We start from the raw sequence: 21,501 nt of genomic DNA on the forward strand, positions 1-21,501 counted from the left end.
TGTGATAAATGCGTGATAAATGTGTGATGAATGGGTGATGAATGTGTGATAAATGTGTGATAAATGTGTGATAAATGCGCGCTAAATGCATGATAAATGCGTGATAAATGTGTGATAAATGCGCGATAAATGTGTAAGGTGACAATGTTGAAACTATTCGCCCCTAGATATTTACTCTTCAATATCTTCCTTGTTGCAAGATAATCTCCTTCATTGCGATATCTTCGTAAACATTCCCTTGTATATGCCTTCCTTGTTTATTAAGTCACGCCCTTGGTGACGTCAAATAGCGAAGCTATATAGAAGCTCTGTCTCAAGCGATTAACTTCAGTCTTGGGCCGAGAACAGTCGTGTGTAAGCCCTTAATCCTGTCCATATCAATCAGGACAGTAACCCTAAATTATCGTCAGAGTAGAAGATACACTCTATAGACATACTCCAACTGGACGCCGAAGACATCAATGTTAAAGCTCCAACTTATAAACTTAGATTATCCTTAAATATAAGCCGAACTATAATCCTAAATAATATATTACAATCGTTTACGCTGTTCCTCAATATTCTCGGATAACGCTAGAACCGAACCAACCACAAGGTCTATTTAATTCCCATTCATATAAGAGGTGCCCACATAAGCAACCTCGTACAGTGGCGCACCCGAACTGTTAGCAAAGTGATTATTGAGTGACTTATGTCAGTGACCGCACAGAATCCTGTGTAGGGGAAGTTTCCGAAGATGTAAAGCTCCGCAGCATCTACTACTTCTACAATTTGATCAACAACAGACTGAGATTTCATGGTCTACGAGAAGAATTCAGCGACGAAGACTACTACGGCTACAGCAACTAAAAGACCCATCATATACTTCAGCTCAAGTAATAAAGTGCACGGGCTATATTTATTATTCACAGCGCAACGCCTTCAGTGCCTCAACGGCCAGCAATAAGCGACCTGATGATATGCACAACGATCGACACTCTGCATTATGACGCTCCCTCCACGTGATAAGTGATTAAAAAAATATAACTCGGTACTCACTGCAGTGAGTGACAGAGAGCGCATTTTCTCGTCGACGAAAACGTGAAGTCACGGACGGACAGACAGACGGACAGACGGACGGACAGACGAGCACAATAGCGCCTTTTTTCCATAAATGATAAAATGCGCTAAAAAAGCGCCAGCAGCAAACCAAGTGCCACAGTATACGTGCAACGCACCTGTCTAAGTGTCACACATGTCAGCCACACAACAGCCACTCGTCAGCCACACGCACCTGACGTCAGCCACACGCACCTGTCTACGTGTCACACATGTCAGCCACACAACAGCCACTCGTCAGCCACACGCACCTGACGCCTGCTCCTCGGCGCCGCTGTCAGGTGCTGACGTCATCACCTTGTCGTGCGCCTCGAGCGCCTCGCGCGACAGCTTGCGCGTCAGCGCGGGGGGCGAGCGCGCCCTGGGGGGGGGGGCGTTGGGGAGGTATTAAAAACATGAATAACATGTTGGAAATAACAGAGATGTTTAAAAATAATACGTTGAAAATAACAGACATGTTGAAAAATAATATGTTGAAAATAATAGGCATGTTGAAAAATATGTTTAAAATAACGTACATGTTGAAAAATACATGTTGAAAATGAAAGATATGTTGAAACATAATATGTTGAAAACAACAGCCATCCTATTACTGTGTGAGTTTTGTTTTGCTGGTAATAACGTTCAGTCAAGAACAAACAAGCACGTATCAGCTAATAGACAAGTTTATGAACTTATCAATTATCAATATAAATGAATATCATGTGTTATCTTGTATGCGGGACATATAAAGCTCTAAAATAGAAAGACTTTACAAACATATTCTTCAAGACGCGAAAAACTAAATAATTTTAATATGAATTTTTTTCAAATTGGTTTAAAAAATGTTCCAAAATTGGAAACGTATATATAATATATTTAATTACGAAATAAATAAATCACGAAGAAATATAATTAAAATAATTAATAATAATTAAAAATATCATTAAAATAATTATCGTTAATTATCATTAATTATCATTACTATTAATAATTATTAATTATACAATTGAACAATTAACTATATATATGGTCTCACCTGCGGGCGACAACAGGCGACTCAGTGAAGGGCGCCGCCCCCGCGTCGCTCACGCCCTCAGACGCCGGCCCTGAGGACGGCATGAATAACTTTGTTATTTATTGCGTTATTTGTAATTTTTTAATTCATCTTTATTCGTTATATTGGAATGCATTATTCGTCATTCATCACTATTGGAATGCATCGCCATGTTCACCTCTTCTCAATATGATGTGAATTCACTCACCATTCCTCAGAACACACTCACCATTCCTCATGGCACTCACCATTCCTCAGCACACCCTCATCATTCCTCATGACACTCACCATTCCTCATGACACTCATCATTCCTCATGACACTCGCCATTCCTCATGACACTCACCATTCCTCATGACACTCACCATTCCTCATGGCACTCACCATTCCTCAGGGCAGGCGACGCCCTAGCAGGGAAGGCTGGTGGCAGCTCCCTCTGGACGACGAGGTCGAGCACGTACTCCTCGCCCGGCAGCTCGTAGAGGCGCTCGTGCTCGGCGAGCGCCACCGTCCAGCCGCTGCTGCTCGACTCGATACCGCGCGCCTGTAGCGCCGCCCCCGCGAACTCAGACCCCGTCGTCCACGAGTCCACCTCGACCACCGTGGACTTGCCTGGGGGTATAAGGGGAGGCATGAGGGTATAGGGAGGTACGCGGGGGAACGTGGGTATAGGGAGGTACAAGAGGACACGGGGGTATAGGGGGGTTCGGGACGCCTGTCGGAGACCACCACTGCCTTGCATCTAATGGACTATCATGATCCCTTCCCTGAAGAACGTAGCCTACAACACTTCTTGACTGTAACATTATCAGCCGCACGCCACCAGACCGACCACATCCATTGAATTAGATCAATCAGCCCACAGGAAAATAGCCTGACGTAGAATGGCCCAGCGTCGTCTGCCAATACGCGAAAAAAATTGCATCTTTTGACCGGAGCGCGCCGGACCCGTCCGTATCTGTCCCGTGTGTCGAATCAGCCTACGGTTGAACGGCCACTCGTAGGACGATAAATTTTGGAACAGAACTAATGGGTACTTTTTTAACTTTTAGCTCACAGCATCTGAGGTTAGGTTTCAGAAAGCATAGTTCTGTTCCAAAATTTATCGTCCTACGAATGGCCTACATATGCAGAATTTTTTTCGCATATTGGCAGACGACGCTGGGCAATTCTACGTCAGGCTTATTTTCCTGTGGACTGATTGATCTAATTCAATGGATGTGGTCGGTCTGGTGGCGTGCGGCTGATAACGTTACAGTCAAGGTGTCTTGTAGGCTACGTTCTTCAGGGAAGGGATCATGATAGTCCATTCGAAGCACGGCAGTGGTGGTCTCCGACAGGCGTCCCATTTATCTGAGGCATACCGAAGCGTATCTCTAATTCACGATTACTGATTAATAGAATAATACAATGAAAAAATAAGTCATTAAATGAAATAAGAATAATGAAATGAAATAATAAGTAATCAAATGAAATAGGAAATAATAAAATGAAATAATAAATAATAAAGTGAAATGAGAAATAATAAAATTAAATAAGAAATAATAGAATTGAATAGATAAAATGAAATAATAGATAAAATGAATAAAAATGAAATAATGAATAAAATGAATAGATAAAATGAAAAAAAATAATAAAATTAAATAATAAATAATTAAGTGAAATGAGAAATAATAAAATGAAATAAGAAATAATAGAATTGAATAATAAATAATAAAGTGAAAAAAATAATAATAAAATTAAATAATAAATAATAAAGTGAAAAAAGAAATATTAAAATGAAATAATAAGTAAATAAATGAAATAAGAAATAATAAAATAAAATAAGAAATAATAAAATGAAATATTAAATAATAAAAGATAACGAACCATCAGGACAGAAGGCCTCGAGCGCCATCTTGCCCCTGCGCGTGTTAGTGCGCCACTCGAGCGCGCTGGGCGGGAACGTGCGCGCGACGCCGTCACTGCGCGCCTGCGCCGACAGCAGCTTACCCTGGCACAGTGCCCCGTACCCTGGGGGGGCGTGGTCCGTCACGTACCTGGGGGGGGAATGGGGAGGAATGAGGTATACAAGGGGATAAAAAGGGCGTTAAGGGTGCCCCGTACCCCGGGGGGGGGGCATGGTCCGTCACGTAGCTGGGAAGGAATGGGGGGATAACAAGGGGATAAAAAGAGGCACGTACCTGGGGAGGAATGGGGAGGAATGAGGTATAAGAGGGGATAAAATGGGCGTTAAAGGTGCCCCGTACCCTGAGGGGGGTGGGCGTGGTCCGTCACGTACCTGGGGGGGAGGGGGAGGAATGAGGTATAAGAGGGGATAAAAAGGGCGTTAGAGGTGCCCCGTACCCTGGGGGGGCGTGGTCCGTCACCTACCTGGGGGGGAATGGGGAGGAGAGGGTATAACAAGGGGAGGAAGGGGATAAAATGGGTGTAAGGGCCGAACCCCTGGGGGGAGGGGTCCGTCATATACTTGGGGAGAAAGGATGGGGAGGAGGAGGAATGCATGGACAACTCTGGGAAATTTTTCAGTCATGTACCTGGAGGAATCTTGCACGCATAGGAGTATAGGAGAGTAGGAGCAATATTAATAATAATATTAATAACAATATTATTAATAGCAATATTAATAATTGAAGCTCAAGTAATACATACGCGGTATTATCGCTACTTGCGTAGGTAATCGTGAAGTGTGTAGGAGGTCAAGTAATACTAATACCACCCTCGTGTGGAGGTACTCGTAATGGCAATGGCAGCACATAACAGATAATCGCAAAGTGATACCACGTACTTGTGAAGGTAATGGCAGCACGTAACACATGGTAATATTACTTACATGAGGAGGTAATTATACCACGTACCACAAGGTAATACCACTCACTTGAGAAGGTAATTATATAGCGTAGGTGATGGAGGGAAGCAGGAGAGGCAGTTAGTTAGCAGCAGCCAGCCGCGCTCAGCGTTCGCTTGGTTGTCGTTACGCCAGGTTTGGTTGCAGAGCTGACACAGGATCTCGTCTCGCAGGTCCTCGTTGGTGATGCCCTGGGGGGGAGATAGAATTTGTTATCGTTTATTAAATATAATAATTGGCCCTTGGCGATATAAAACAGGCCCCTGGGGAGAATATACAAAAGTCCTTGGGGAAAATATAAAAAAGGGCCTCGGGGAAAATATAGAAAAAGTGCCTTGGAGAAAATATAAAAAAAGGCCTTGGGGAAAATATTAAAAAGGGCCTTGGGGAAAATATAAAAAAGGGCCTTGGGGAAAATATAAAAAAAGGCCCTTGGGGAAAATATAAAACAAGGGCTTGGGGAAAATATAAAAAATGTAACTCAGTACTCACTGCAGTGATTGACAGAGAGCGCATTTTGTCGTCGACATAAACGTGAAGTCACGGAGGGACAGACAGGCGGACGGACAGATGGACATGGCGAGCACAATAGTGCATTTTTCCATAAATGAGAAAATGCAATAAAAATGGCCTTAGGGAAAATATAAAAAAGACCTTGGGAAAAATATAGAAAAGTGCCTTGGGGAAAATATAATTTGTAAGCCTTTTGGGATAGAAATTTCACCTTATTGACGATGTAGTCAGCTAGGACGGTCTCCCTGGTCCCAGCAAGGGACGTACCTTATTGACGATGTAGTCAGCTAGGACGGTCTCCCTGGTCCCAGCAAGGGACGTACCTTATTGACGATGTAGTCAGCTAGGACGGTCTCCCTGGTCCCAGCAAGGGACGTGTCGTTCATGAAGCGCAGGATGAGTTTGAAGACCGCCAGGGAGTCGCTGTAGTCCGCATCCCGGGCCTTCGCTAGGAACGGGGTGCGGATAGGCTCCCTCTTCATGCCCCATAGGTGCGACTGCGGGGTTATAAATTAATAATAATAATTAAAATAATAACAATTACGGTATTAATGTGTATGAATTAATCTTCAATATTCTTATTTTAAATAATAAATCTTAACAGGAACGGAGTACGGATAGGCTCTCTCTTCATCCCCCATAGGTTCGACTGTGGTGGTATAAATTAATAAATATGATAAAAATAATAATAATTATTAATGTGTATGAATCAATCTTCAATGCTCTTATATTAAACTTTTTAGATAATAAATCTTAACAGGAACGGGGTACGGATAGGCTCTCTCTTTATACCCCATAGGTGCGACTGTTGGGTTTAATTAATAACGGTATTAATAATTATAATTAATGTACTGTATATGAATTAATCTTCAATATTTTTTATTGTTTTTTTGGATTGTTTAAATAATAAATTTTGACAGGAACGAAGTACGGATAGGCTCTCTCTTCATCCTCCATAGGTGCGACTGTGGGGGGTATAAATTAATAAATATAATAATAATAATAATAATTTTAATTAATATGTATTAATTAATCTTCAATACTCTTATTTTGGATTTTTTAAATAATAAATCTTGACAGGAACGTCGCGCGAATTATAGGCTTTCGCTTCGTATCCCACGGCTGTGACTGGTTCAATAAAATGAATAAGTAAATAAATAATAATAGTGAATTATTTCAGCCAGGCGAATAGAAATGTCGTAAAAGATTCAATATGTGCGATGAATGGATGACCACTTAATGCTCCACAGATCCCCTTCATTTGCTCCCAAAAATTATTTGGGAGCCAAATGAATAGATGTGAAGAGGTAAAGGAGGTTCGACTGGGAGGTGGATATATGAACGATAAAATAACAAATGGTTTTGTTGCGTTACTCGAGTTCAAGAATATTCGAGTGAGTCTATAATGAAAAATTTTTGCAAAAAAATGAAATATAGAATTGTCTTTCCCGGGCCAGAGAAAATGGCCCTTGGTGTACAAACACACCTTAAACTAGACGTTGGCGTACAAACAAACCTTAAAGTAGATGTAGGCGTACAAACAAACCTTGAAGTAGACGTTGGTGAACTTAGTGAAGGGGTAGAAGTCGAGGTCGGGGGGCAGGGAGTGCCCCATGAGCTGGGGGCGCACGCTCCCCGCCTTGGTGATGTGGCGGTCGCCGTGGGGGGCTTGCCAGTCTGTTCAACATAATCATTATTTATTAACTACAGCATTACAATTATTAGGGAAAATTAATCATTATACTTAACTATGATACTTATGGTTTTTATTATTAACTCCAGTGCTTATAGGTGGCGTTAGAGTTAATAATGATAGGTGTATGTTGCAGTTAATAATAATAATAATAATAATAATAATAATTTTAATAATAATAAGTATACTTATTATTATATTATTAACTCCTGCGCGTATGTGGTGTTGGAGTAGGTTAGTAGAAGTAGTATTATTTTCACTATACAGATTGTACTTAATTGTGTTCTAAACATTTATAAACTGATAATAGGGAGGGTCAACAAAATGTTTCAATTGAATCTATAACGCTCCGAATTTGCTTGGCCTTTAATTTTGTTTTTAAATTTTTAAGTAAAAACAATAATTAATCGAATAATAAATAATTATTAAAAATAATAATTAATCGAATTTGCTTTCGATTGCGGAAAACCACTGATATAAGAACTAATTTGCACAAAAACATGAATACACACTAAATTTGACTAAAAGATGAATAAAACCATCATATTTATATGCGATTATGAATAAATAATCTGCATCGAATCATGGTTACAAGTGTGCACAGTTAAAATGCTCAAGTTTAATTGAAAACGTAGTAAATAACAAGCGATGGAAGCAAAAATTAATTTGAAGAAAACTGTGTTCGCTTCGTAAAATTAATTAAGTGAAAATTTTGGTTAAATCAAAAAGAAATAAATTTTATAAGAGTTGAATTTCTTTCTCAATAAATTTTTCGATAATCTAAATATAAAATATAATCTTTTTTAAATTTTATTAGGAGAATATTTGATTTTAGCAACTAAATGCGGTACCATCTTCGCATTCCGGTTGCCGGCAAATAAAATGCGCTGCGCATTCCAGGCTCAAAGGGAAAACTAGAAAATGTAAACAAGACCGAAAAATTCTAGCCGCATTCCAGGCTCAAAGGGTAGACTAGAAAATGTAAACAAGACCGAAAAATTCTAGCAAACGCGGCCTAAAAATCCCGCCTCCAGATGCAAGCGGCAAGGCCGTAAAATTTTTGCAGACGCGTGCGGCAAAAACTGAAAGCGTGGAGCATCCGAGCGCAGGACGGCTGCTAACGCACGTGGTGAGATCTGTTCTTTTGTTCAAAGATAGAAACAACAGCGGTTAACAGATAGGAAAGCTGTTAACATGTGAAGAAATACGGGCGATAGTTAATTACTACTGATCAGGTTAGTTCCTATTTATCTAGTTAGCTACTATTTATCTAGTTAGTTATCTAGTTAGTTAGTAGTTATCTATAGTTAGTTTGTAGTTATCTAGTTAGTTGATATTTATCTAGTTATTTTAGTAGTTATCTAGATAGTTACTATTTACTAGTTATCTAGCTAGTTACTGGTATTCTAGTCGAAAAGAAAGCTTAAATAGGATATGCGGTGTCTGAATGTCGTTAATCCTAGAAAAAAATATTGGCATGAAAGCATTCATTGCTTATTTAATAATCATTTTTTTCCAATTTTATGGGTGTATTTAATTTTTGAATCCCAACAGTAAGAACAACTTGTTCAACTTTTTGACCCTTATACGAGAGCGTTCATTAGGCAATTAGTAAGAGTTAAAAACCGCGAGGTTCGGCACAACGCGGACTGCATGGCGCTTGAGCCTTCAGATCACACAGATTTGCAGATCACACAGAATTCACAGATCACACAGATTTGCAGATCACACTACAGAATTCACAGATCACACAGAATTCGCAGACCACACAGAATTCGCAGATCACACAGAATTCGCAGATCACACAGAAATGTGTGTGTGTGACTGTGTGTGTCTGTGACTGTGTGTGTGGGCGTCTGTGTGTATGTATGCGTGACTTTGTGTGACTGCGAGTGTGTGTTTCAATGTGTGTGTGTGACTGTGTGTGTCTGTGACTGTGTGTACGTGTGCTTGACCGTGTGAGTGTGTGTGACTGTGAGTGTATGTTATTGTGTGTGTGTGTGACTGTGTGTGTACGTGACTGTGTCTATATGTGCGTGACTGTGTAAGTGTGTGTGTATACATAGAGAAGCGAGTGTCGGAGAATGAAAGATCATCATCGTTGTAAACTATACTCAGAAAAATAAGTGGGCAATATTGTTGAAAATAGAGACATTATTTGACTCGCAACACAAGCAGAAAGCGACGTGGAAAACTCGGTCAGGATGACCGACTATATGCGAAAAGTGCATCAATGTTTGATTAAAGCCGCAACATTCAAAATAAAATAATTTAATTAAATTAAATAAACTTAAATTAAATAAACGCAACATTCAAAACGCTCACTGAATAAACGCAACATTCACGCAAGTGAATTAATGCAACATTCAGGTAAAAATTACCTCCAAATACCCGTACCCGTCACGGAGAAAGGAAAATAAATTTTTCACCAAAAAAGTTTTTTTAAATACATTCGGAAGCCGCGAGGCGATCGTGACCGTAAAAATCGAATCGAACTTCGTGACAACTTGAACGTTGCGCATGGCGCAGAGAGCGCGCGAACGTTGCGCATATAGAGCGAAGTCGTTTGCATATAGCACGCACGGCGCTCGATGAAAATAAAAATTAACGTGGCGTTCGAGGCAAAAAAAAAAAAAAATTAACGTGGAGTTCGAAGCATAAAAATTGAAAAAAATGTACGTGGCGTTCGAGTTAGAAAAAAAGTAAGCGGCGTTCGAGGCAAAAAATTTGCGATTTCAGCGACATTCCAGCACACTTGGAGGCGATGAAGCGGATTAATTGCAATAACTTTAAAACGTTGCTTTCAATAAATACAATACACAGTGCAATAACAACGACGTAATCAATAACTAAAATATTTTCTGGTAGTATATCTCAGAAGGTCTAAGTGCATGAAAAACTCGCGCAAACCGTAATATAATTTGACGATTGATAAATGAATGTAACTAATAAATACTGATAACCCTAAACTGACTAATAATAATTAAAGACGAATAGTAGTTTTTAATGGAAATTATGAACACAGTTAGTATAATTAAATTACGAAATACAGTGAAATCAGTGGATACATACGTGATCATGCATAATGATATTAAATTTGCGATTCCAATAAAGACTATAACCGTGCACCGATGTGTCGATATGTTCACGAAAGAATTTAAGAGTGACTGCGTTGCCTTATGTACACCGTACGATTGTACGTATGTACGCAAGCTACAGGTACGAAAATTAAATAAAATGGTGAGCTATATACGGGTCTTTGAGTGTAAATGCTTACGCTCATTTCACGTGCAAAGCTTACGACCAGCGAAACTTGTACGAAATTCTGGAAAATTACCTTCTGGCAGCCATAAAGATGGTTCGAGATTATCACATTTTGCTGGCATCAATTAAAACTTCTTGAACCTCAGACAGACTAAGTGACAAAAGTTACAGAACATCATAGTTAACAGACAGAAATCACGAAACGCCACATAAAACAGATATCTGACAGACTGATGCCAAGTAGATAATATGTTACATTGATAAATTTTTATCAATTTTAGACGTAAAATTATATATTGATCTGTTACATTTTACAGATACTGGCGCCCATGAATATCCATTTAGATATTTCATCAGAACAGTAACAACTTTCGAAACGGTAGGAACTTTAAAAACAGTATTAAAAAACGAACCGGCCAAAACTTTCATAACAGTAGCAATTATCAAAATGGTGAGAACATCCTAAACAGTAACAACTGTCCAATGGTGAGAACTTTCAAAACGGTAGCAGCAATCGAAATGGTAAAAGTTTTCAAAATAGATGCTAATGGCCACGGAAACTTATAACTCGCCGCCGAAACGTGCACCAAATTTTACTTTATAGGAGCAGAGAACGGCGCACTACACACCTCACGCCGTCACGAGCCGCACTGAGGTTCTGCACTTGCAGCATCGCAATCCCCACGGCACCTGGCGGGGACTTGTGAGGGTAATAGGTGAGTAATGGGCGTGTGGCTAGTGCCGGGGGTTGCGGTGAGTAATGGGCGTGTGGCTGGTGCCGGGCGGTGAGTAATGGGCGTGTGGCTGGTGCCGGGCGGTGAGTAATGGGCGTGTGGCTGGTGCCGGGCGGTGAGTAATTGGCGTGTGGCTGGAGCGGTGAGTAATGGGCGTGTGGCTGGTGCCGGGGGTTGCGGTGAGTAATAGGCGTGTGGCTGGTGCCGGGGGGTGAGGTGAGTAATGGGCGTGTGGTTGCAGCTCAAGAAGATACGTCTAGAGTACGATCAGCGACTTTTGGCACCTTCAAAACTTTCGTACGACCGACTTGGCTAAGAGAGTACCTTCAAACCACGTTGCATATCAGCCAATCACAAGCTGGCTTACATCCTTTGTTTACGTTACGAGTCTCATGACGCCATGATACTGTGTTCAGTTATTTTAAACCTTTTGGCTCTTATTAAAGAATTTTTGAGGCTTTTAATCTAAAATTTTAATGACAAATGCAGTTTCAAGATAGTAAAAGTAGTATTTAATGATTAATATGACATAATGAACAACGGGAATAGAATTTTTGTGAATCCGTTTTCAAATTCACCCGTCAGATTCGTTTTCTGTTGACATATACTAAGAGAAAATTCATTAAATGCATGACTAATAAACTTTTCTAAATGGTAAAATAAGGATATTTTTCTAACTAAAAATTAGAGTATTTACCTTAAAATGATACTAGAGTCTACACACTAGTATGATACACTAGTCCACACATTATTAGAGACTAGACATTAGTAACTAAATGATAACCAATCGCTTCACTCACTCAAAAGTTGATCGTTACTCCACTTTCGCGACCTTTGAATCGGCGCAAAGTTACGTTCATCTTATTGCACGTAACGTACCTCATAAAGTTTTGAAGGTACCATCTTTTCGAGCTACGCGCACTTAGCGGACTTACGCTGCACTTAAGCCGCTAACGAGCCTTAGCAATGTTTTGAAAGTACCTGTCTGGGCCTATACTTTCAAAAAAAGTTAATAGATCGTAAGTTCATCAGCCAATCATTGACGGCCTGTCAAGCAAAATCCACCAATCATAGAGAAAAAAATCGAGCGTAAGTACTTACGTTAACTTAGCGAGTTTTGAAAGTATGGCCTTGGACCTTGTTGCTGGTCCACTCTTCCTCCTGACTCCCTCAAGTCCCCTTCATCCCCCAAGACCCCCCAAGACCTCTTACTCCCTCTAAGACCCCCCAAGACCCCCCCCCTACCCTTGGTCTTGCTGAAGACGAAGGCGAGCTCGGCCGGCACGTCCAGGTGGTTGACCGCAGCCACAGCGCGCTGCTGCTGCTGCTGCCCGCCTGCTGCAGCTGCTGCACGTGCTGCACTCGCTGCTGCTGCACGCTTCCTGCGCATCATCTCCTCCTTCAGAAGCAGGGAAAGAGAGGACGACAAATTATAGATAATATAATTGATAGATAAGACAAATGGTAAATAACATAAATGATAAAAAATATAACTCAGTACTCAAGGAAAATAGGAAGTCACGGACAGACAGACGGACAGACGGATGGACGGACGAACGGACGGACATGACGAGCACAATAGCGCTTTTTCCCTTAACTGAGAAAATGCTCAAAAAAGACAAAAAAAAATAGATAATATAATGATAAATAATAAGACTTATTAATAAGATAAATAATAGCGAGAGGAATGAGGAATTTTAAAAATTAGAAATTTTTCACGTATTTCCATAACTTACGTACAATTTCAATATCATAAAGACATTAAGGGGGATAAGGAGTAAAAAGGGGCATTTAAGAGCTCTAAGGACAGCACTAAGGACAGACCTTAAGCTTGTGGTAGCGTCGGCGCGTATGGCGCCCCTTGACGAGCGCCTGCGCCTTGACGACGCCTGCGCGCAGTGCGCGGTAGCGGCGCCGCGCCTGATGCATGCGCACGGCCGCCTGGATCTTCACCGCCGCCGCCCGCTGCGTCGCCAGCCTGTCGGGGGAGGCGGGGCATGGGGGTGAGGATATGGGGTATTTTGGGGGATTAGGGGCTATAATATCAAAAATATTTGCGATCAGAGATGTTGTGTCCGTAATATCAAAAATATTTGCGATCCATCATAAACCTGACCTCACGAAACTTCATCACACAACACCATACCACCAGCAATCCTTAAGACACCCGCCTTCTGCGGGTCGTTATATTTTGCGTAAATTCCCCCAGGGCAGTTAACAACTCCCATTTTGACATCAAACAGTAGAAGTTTTACAATGTGGGCTCTGGATGATGGCTGCCTAATGGTCAGAGTAAAATTTGTTCATGTGTGGTATTCGTTCCTGGTCAAGGGAACAACGAGAACAATATCACGATTTTTTCTACCTTGTAGTCGGTCTATTCGGTTGTGATGACAACGAACCCGAGGGTTGATAGGCTTATAAGGAAGATGTTAAAATTTATGATGTCCAGATCTCCATTTTGAAATGCTTAACATTACAACCACGCTATACCGCATAACGCCACACCACACCACACCACACCTCACCACCACACCACACTACACCACACCGCACCACACCACACCACCACACCACACCACACCACAACCCACCTCCTCCTGGCGAGGTGTCCGCGCACCAGTTTCTGCACCAGCACCACACCACACACCACACCACACCACAACGCACCACACCACACCAGCACCACACCACACCACACCACACCACACCACAACGCACCTCCTCCTGGCGAGGTGTCCGCGCACCAGTTTCTGCACCAGCACCACACTGCACCACACCACAGAAAAAATGTTGAGCCCGCCTCGCTTCTCTTTCATCGACAAGATAATTTATTAAGTAAACTACCTTGATTTTAAAATATATTTATTGCACGTAAAATATATTTATTGCACGTAGAAAGTACAAAATAACCGAATGTATTATTAAATAAGTTATAATAATTATAATGTAATATATTATAAAATAATATAATATAATATAATATAATAATATTGAGATAATTTTCAATAAAATACATTCTCCAGGTGAAATAATAGCACAATCCTGCTATTAGTAGGCCTATATATCTACAACAACAATAATAGGAGTTACGCTGAAGAAGAATTTCAACCTTGGTTGGCTTATATTAAATGCCTCTCATAAATATACGTAATCAGAAGTCATTTCTTGCATTCCTTTCCTTGTTTTATTTTTACTTTTTCGCTTCAAGTTTATTTCTACAATTTTTCTACGCAAGCTTTTTTGTAAGCAAAAGTTTGTAACTCCTGCCCGCATGCATGTCAAGTCAAAGGATGTTCTGTTGTTCAGATATTAGTTAATAATGTATTTATTCATATTTTTTCAACTGTTAAAGACAACAGTGCATGTGTACGTATTCTTATCATATTACATTTCATCATATCATACATATAAAATTGTTATAGCATAAAATATATCATATTAAATTTCATGCAATTTATTTATTAATATACTTGAAACTAACCTTAGTAGCACCGAGCTGGAAGGCCCCGGGGCTGTAGACGGACTTCTGGAGCACCACGCGACAGATCTCCTGAGGGGGGGCGCCCTGGGGGGCACAGGGGCATTCATCAATTATATTCATCGATAAATGGTGGTGGGAGCAGAGTGATCAGATTAAATGTCTTGACATGGATCGTAGAGAAAGAAGATCGGGTGAAAATAATCTAATTAACTCCACTCAGGAAATCAAGGTGGAAAAATACAGTCGCAGGTACTGCCTTATGGGCGCAGGGTGGCCCAGTGGTTAGAGTGCAGCAGGGGCCATACTTTCAAAACTCGCTAAGTGAACGTAAGTACTTACGCTCAAATTTCTTGTCTATAATTGGTGGATTTGGCTTGAAAGGCCGTCAATGATTGGCGGACGAACTTACGATCTCTTAACTTTTTTTGAAAGTTTAGGCCCAGAGTACTAGGATTGGCGCAGGGAGGCGCGGGTTCGATCCCAGCTCTGTGCGCCAGTTTCTGGTCAGAATTGGCAAGTAGGCCGGGCGGTTAAGCAAAGAAATTTTGAAGCAGTGAGTTGCGAGTTCAAGCCCGCAACATGCGGTGGATGTTCTGCACTGTTAAGAATCGGCGACAGGCCTACAGCCTAATAAACGCTGAAACCGCTATTATTATTATTATGGCACCCGTAACATGTGCACTTGGCAGTGGAATGTTGTGGAGCGTACCTAGACAACTAATCTAGCCCACTCTGGGCACCTAGCCCCCATGCTTGGCACCCAACCCTTCCCGAGGCACTTGACTCACTCTAGGCACTAGACTCACTTTAGGCACTAGATTCACTCTAGGCACTTGTCCAGGCACTAGACTCACTCTAGGCACTTGTCCAGACACTCTACTCACTCTAGTCACTAGCCTCACTCCTGAAACTTGACTCACTCCAGTCACTAGACTCACTCCAGTCACTAGACTCACTCTAGGCACTAGACTCACTCTAGGCACTTGTCCTGGCACCAGGCCCTTAACTCACTCTAGGCACTTGACTCACTCTAGTCACTAGACTCACTCCAGGCCCTTAACTCACTCTAGGCACTTGTCCAGGCACGAGGCACCGGAAGCGTGCAGCGAAGGCCCCGTAGGACAGCCTCACAGGATATCCCAGCTGCCGTATCCTGATGGTGTCCAGCATGCCGGAGTACCTGAGCTGCTCCAGCACACACGGCATGTCCAGCTTGAGGGGCGCCTTCTCCGTGTTAGGCTTGATGCACCGTATGAACCATGGGTTGCATCTGATGCATAGAATAAACATGCATGCATGATCAATTTTGGGTGTGTCATATTTTCAATATATTTCATATTTTCATATATTTCATATTAATATTTCAAAGCTTGCTGCACCGAATGAATCACGAGTTTCTTCGGCCAAAAAATGTATCAGTTCATCATGCATTTTGCACCGTATGCACAATATTTCGTACATTTTATATGCATCGTGTTCATTTTATGCATCGTGTAATACACTGTTCATTTGCCACAAAAACTACGTACCACTGAACGCACTACGGACCTCAGCATGCCCTGCACGAACAAAGCGCTACTGCACGCACTGCACACGCACTGCACGCACTACGTACTTGACCATGGAGTCCGTGAGGCTGGCTAGGCTGTCATGGAAGCACAGCACGCACAGCACGCACTGCACGCACAGCACGCACTACGTACTTGGCCATGGAGTCCGTGAGGCTGGCCAGGCTGTCATGGAAGCACAGCACGCACCACTGCACGCACTGCACGCACTACGTACTTGGCCATGGAGTCCGTGAGGCTGGCCAGGCTGTCATGGAAGCACAGCACGCACCACTGCACTGCACGCACTGCACGCACTACGTACTTGGCCATGGAGTCCGTGAGGCTGGCCAGGCTGTCATGGAAGCGCGCGGCGACGGTGGGCGTGCGCGGCTTCATCGTCACGAAGCGTCCGTTGCTCTTGTTGAGCGTCTGCTTCTCTGCACCAGCCGTGCGCACGTCCAGGAACATGTCCGACACCAGCTGTGGACATGGAACATGTATGACACCAGCTGTGGACATGGAACATGTATGACACCAGCTGTGGACATGGAACATGAGGCAAATGTCACTAACATGTCCGACAACAGCTGTAGTCCACTCTCACAGCGCCATCTCTCTCAGGCCCCATATAAAGTTAAAAAATTCGCGATATCATCTCTCCAATAACCCAATACCTTAACAAAGAACCTCCTCTTTACGTTCCTCTTCACAGGAATCATTCACACGATGTCCCCTCCTCACAAGACGCCCTCAGGAGCATCACCTTACCAAGCACCTCACAAAACACCTCTTCAAAAGACCCCCACCATCTTAACCTTGTGGGAAGAGCTTGATCACGTCGTTCCTGAAGGCTTCCTTTAAGGTACCTCACAAGCCACCTCCTCAAAGACCACCTCCTCACAAGCCACCCCTCACAGACCACCTCCTCACAAGCCCCCAATCTCACAGACCATCTCCTTGCAAGACCCCACCTCACAGACCACCTCCTCACAAGCCCCACCACACCTCATAGACCACCTCCTCACAAGCCCCCACCTCACAAGCCCCCACCTCACAGACCACCTCCTCACAAGTCCCACCACCTCACAGACCACCTCCTCACAAGCCACCCCTCACAGACCACCTCCTCACAAGCCCCCACCTCACAGACCACCTCCTCACAAGCCCCCACCTCACAGACCACCTTACTACAAGCCCCCACCTTGAGCTTGGAGGATATAAGGAGCTCGACGACGTCATTCCTGAGGGTGTCCCTGTTCTTGTCGAGGAAGCCGTCGACGCTGTACCAGACCAGCCCGGCGTAGTGCTGGACACCGAACTCCGTGGAGGACATGCGCGGCCTGTGGGGGAGGAGGTCTTAGGGGTGACTTAATGGAGCGTAAGGGGCGTTAGGGACAGCAGGGGACGTTATTGGCACGTTAGGGGGCGTTTGGGGGCGTTAGGGGGCGCTTTGGTGACATTAGGTGGCGCTTTGGGGACGTTAGAGGACATTAGAGAGCGCTTGGGGAAGATGGAAGGCTTTTGGGGGCGTTAAAGAGCGTTTGGGGATGTTAGGGAAAGTTAGGGAGGCGTTAAAGTACGTTAGGGGTGCGTTAGAAAACCAGGCCGGTCTAGTGCTGGACACCAAACTCCGTGTATAGGACATGCGCGGCCGGGAGGGGAAGAGGTCGTAGGAGAGTTAGAAGACCTAGGGTAGATAGGAAAAGGTCACATCACTGGCACGTCACACGTCAGGAGGTCATAGGACACAAGGACGCCACACGTCACCTGGAGTAGAGGTCGTTGAGGGCGTGGTTGTAGTGGCACTTCTCGAGGAAGGAGACGTCGCTCGCCTTAGGGAAGTTGCTCTCGTCGTCCAGCAGGTGGATGATGCCCACGGGTTTACGGGATAACAGGTCGATAACAGGCTGGTTATCCTGCACACAAAAAGAGATAACAGGCTGGTTATCCTGCACAACAAGAGATAACAGGCTGGTTATCTTGCGCACAAAAAGAGATAACAGGCTGGTTATCCTACACAACAAAAGATAAGAGACTGGTTATCCTACACAAAGAGAAATAATTGCACACAGAAAGAGATAACAGGCTGGTTATCTTGCACACAAAAAGAGGTAACAGGCTGGTTATCTTGCACACAACGAGAGATAACAGGCTGGTTATCCTGCACAAAGAGAGATAACAGGCTGGTTATCCTGCACACAACAAGAGATAACAGGCTGGTTATCCTGCACACAACAAGAGATAACAGGCTGGTTATCCTGCACAAAGAGAGATAACAGGCTGGTTATCCTGTTCAAAGAGAGATAACAGGCTGTTTATCCTGCGTAAAGAGAGATAACAGGCTGGTTATCCTACACAACAAAAGATAAGAGACTGGTTATCCTACACAAAGAAAAATAACAGGCTGGTTATCTTGCACACAAAAAGAGATAACAGGCTGGTTATCTTGCACACAAAAAGAGATAACAGGCTGGTTATCTTGCACACAACAAGAGATAACAGGCTGGTTATCCTACACAACAAAAGATAAGAGACTGGTTATCCTACACAAAGAGAGATAACAGGCTGGTTATCCTGTTCAAAGAGAGATAACAGGCTGGTTATCCTACATACAGAGAAATAACAGGCTGTTTATCCTACACAACAAGAGATAACAGGCTGGTTATCCTACACAAATAGAAATAACAGGCTGTTTATCCTATACAAAGAGAGATAACAGGCTGGTTATCCTACACAAATAGAAATAACAGGCTGGTTATCCTACACAAAGAGAGATAACAGGCTGGTTATCCTACACAAAAACAAAGATAAGAATTCCTTTGAAATACGTAGTCGATACTTTATTTCTTCAAAGGGTTGGATAAATGATTTAAGTATAAATAAATCCGTATCAGAGTGCGTTCTTTACCCATGTTGTCAGTAAGAAAGTGTGTCATTATTTGGTCATTTTGACCCACGCATTTCCCGGCCGTGACTCACCTGATACTCAATGTTCTGCCACTCAATTTTCTCCTGTTGTCAGTAAGAAAGTGTGTCATTATGACCCACGTATGTCCCCGCCTTGACTCACCTGGTACTCGATGTTCTGCCACTCAATTTTCTCCTGTTGTTAGTAAGAAAGTGTGTCGTTATGACCCACGTATTTCCCCGCCTTGACCCACCTGGTACTCAATGTTTTGCCACTCAATTTTCTCCTTGGCATACTCCTGCTGCTCGAGCTTGAAGATGTGCTTGTTGAAATAGAACTGAAGTTTCTCGTTAGCGTAGTTGATGCAGAGCTGTTCGAAGCTGTTCTCCTGGAGAACAAATAAAAAATTAGATCAGCTGTTCTCCTACACAATAAATAAAAAAAATTGATCAGCTGTTCTCCTACACAATAAATAAAAAAAATTGATCAGCTGTTCTCCTATACAACATATAAAAAATTTGATCAGCTGTTCTCCTACACAATAAATAAAAAAATTTATCAGCTGTTCTCCTGTACAACAAATAAAAAATTTGATCAGTACTCACTGCAGTAAGTGACAGAGAGCGCACTTTCTCGTCCGTCCGTGACGTTAAGTCACGGACGGCAGTCACGGACGGACGGACATGACGAGCACAATAGCGCTTTTTTCCATAAATGAGAATATGCGTTAAAAATAGTTCCATTTTATCTTATTTACATTATAGATATGGTGGAAAACTTCCCTTCGTACATTTTACACTTTCTCAAAGCGAAAATATGAGTGCTAAAGGAACAGGAAAAAACTTAAGCTGGGTAGAAAATATTTTTTTAATCAACCAGGGTGGGTTTAAGGTACTACATGCGCTGATAGTTTATTTTTCGCTTCAGTTAATCTACCTCTCACCACCGCTAATCTACCTCTTACCCCCGCTAATCTACCTCTCACCACCGCTAATCTACCTCTCACCACCGCTAATCTACCTCTCACCACCGCTAATCTACCTCTCACCACCGCTAATCTACCTCTTACCACCGCTAATCTACCTCTTACCCCCCGCTAATCTACCTCTCACCATCGCTATTCTACTTCTTACCACCGCTAATCTACCCCTCACCCCGGCTAATCTACCCTCACCCCCGCTAATCTACCCTCACCACCGCTAATCTACCCTCACCACCCCTAATCTAACCTCACCCCCCTAATCTACCCCTGCATCTACTCCCTAATCTACCTTGAAGGTCTCAAAGCCGAAGATGTCGAGGACGGAGATGCAGGCGGCGGGGTGGCCGCGGTGGCCGCTGATGGTGGCGTTGGTGCGGCGGACGAGCCACCTGAAGAGGGCGCTGTAGAGGGCCTTGGCCACGGCGTCCCTCGCGTCCAGCGCCTGGTCGATGTTGAGGGTCGTGAGCAGGCGCTCGTTGCGCGCCTCCTGCGGGGGAGAGGGGGTTACGAGGGGCGTGATGAATGTGAGCACCGTGCTCACATTCATATGTGAGCACGGAGGAACTTTACACAAAACTTTGTGAGAAATTAGCGCAGGTATGTATGCGTCATACCCTGAGAAAAACGGGATCCAAAGTCCGCAGCATTCCGCGAGACCGACGAATCCTTATGAGAAAACGCACACATTTGAATAAAGAAATAGCTGAATCCACTAGTGATCTGAGGAGACAGAGACTAATTGATTTGCACAATGAAATTGAACGCAGGTTGCAGGACTCCCATAGGATAGAAGAACAAGCTGCCGAGGAACGAGTAGTGGAGGTGATCAGAGAAAACCAGAAGTACTTTTTCAAATACGCCCAGTCCAAGGCGAAAATAAAGACGCCAGTGAGTCCGCTGAAGGATAGCGATGTCCTTGTAGGAGATGACAAGGGTATGTGTGAGTTACTGGGATTACAGTTTGAAGCAGTGTTCGGTAACCCTCGTTACGCAAGACAGGAGAATGAAATTGAAGTTCTCCAGGAACTACCAGGCGGAAGAGGGTTGGAGAACATTGAGTTTGGGCCAGAAGACATGGAAATAAGTATCAAAGAATTGGTGACGTTCTCAGCACCAGGACCCGATGGAATTCCGGCAGTGTTGCTGAAGAAGTGTGTTGGAGCACTGAAGGCTCCGCTCACAATGCTCTGGAAAGCCTCGATGATGGAGGGAATTATTCCCGAGGGCCTAAAAGTAGGTAGTAGATGAAGCCAATCCACAAAGGAGGTGCGAGGGACAGACCCCAAATTACAGACCTGTGACCTTGACCTCGCATGTGATCAAGGTTTTTGAGAAGGTAGTGGTCAGGAGGCTTGTCCGGTACATGGAAGAGGCAGACCTGTATAATAACGG

The 21,501-nt window shown here is 43.2% G+C and overlaps 2 protein-coding genes across 2 annotated transcripts; both read right to left on the bottom strand.

Moving 5' to 3' along the window:
- Nucleotides 1-1,349: 1,349 nt before the first annotated feature.
- Nucleotides 1,350-13,820, bottom strand: LOC108675021 (unconventional myosin-XV; the record flags this gene model as incomplete). Its single annotated transcript, XM_018163006.2, has 10 exons — nucleotides 13,780-13,820; nucleotides 13,010-13,163; nucleotides 12,431-12,584; nucleotides 7,041-7,171; nucleotides 5,818-5,991; nucleotides 5,012-5,172; nucleotides 4,003-4,172; nucleotides 2,518-2,745; nucleotides 2,117-2,186; nucleotides 1,350-1,459 (listed from the first exon to the last, which is right to left on the bottom strand). Coding segments are annotated over exons 2-10 (1,303 nt in total), but the record flags the coding sequence as incomplete, so codon positions are not given.
- Nucleotides 13,821-14,471: 651 nt separating this feature from the next.
- On the bottom strand, nucleotides 14,472-20,596 carry LOC108675022 (unconventional myosin-X; the record flags this gene model as incomplete). The annotated part of the gene is made up of 8 exons (XM_047885290.1): nucleotides 14,472-14,483; nucleotides 14,670-14,753; nucleotides 15,735-15,939; nucleotides 16,542-16,699; nucleotides 17,421-17,559; nucleotides 17,987-18,135; nucleotides 19,381-19,515; nucleotides 20,399-20,596. Coding segments are annotated over 8 exons (1,080 nt in total), but the record flags the coding sequence as incomplete, so codon positions are not given.
- Between the last annotated feature and the right edge of the window lie 905 nt (nucleotides 20,597-21,501).

This window comes from Hyalella azteca, unplaced genomic scaffold, assembly GCF_000764305.2.
Source record: "Hyalella azteca isolate HAZT.00-mixed unplaced genomic scaffold, Hazt_2.0.2 contig17495, whole genome shotgun sequence".
NCBI lineage: Eukaryota > Metazoa > Arthropoda > Malacostraca > Amphipoda > Hyalellidae > Hyalella > Hyalella azteca.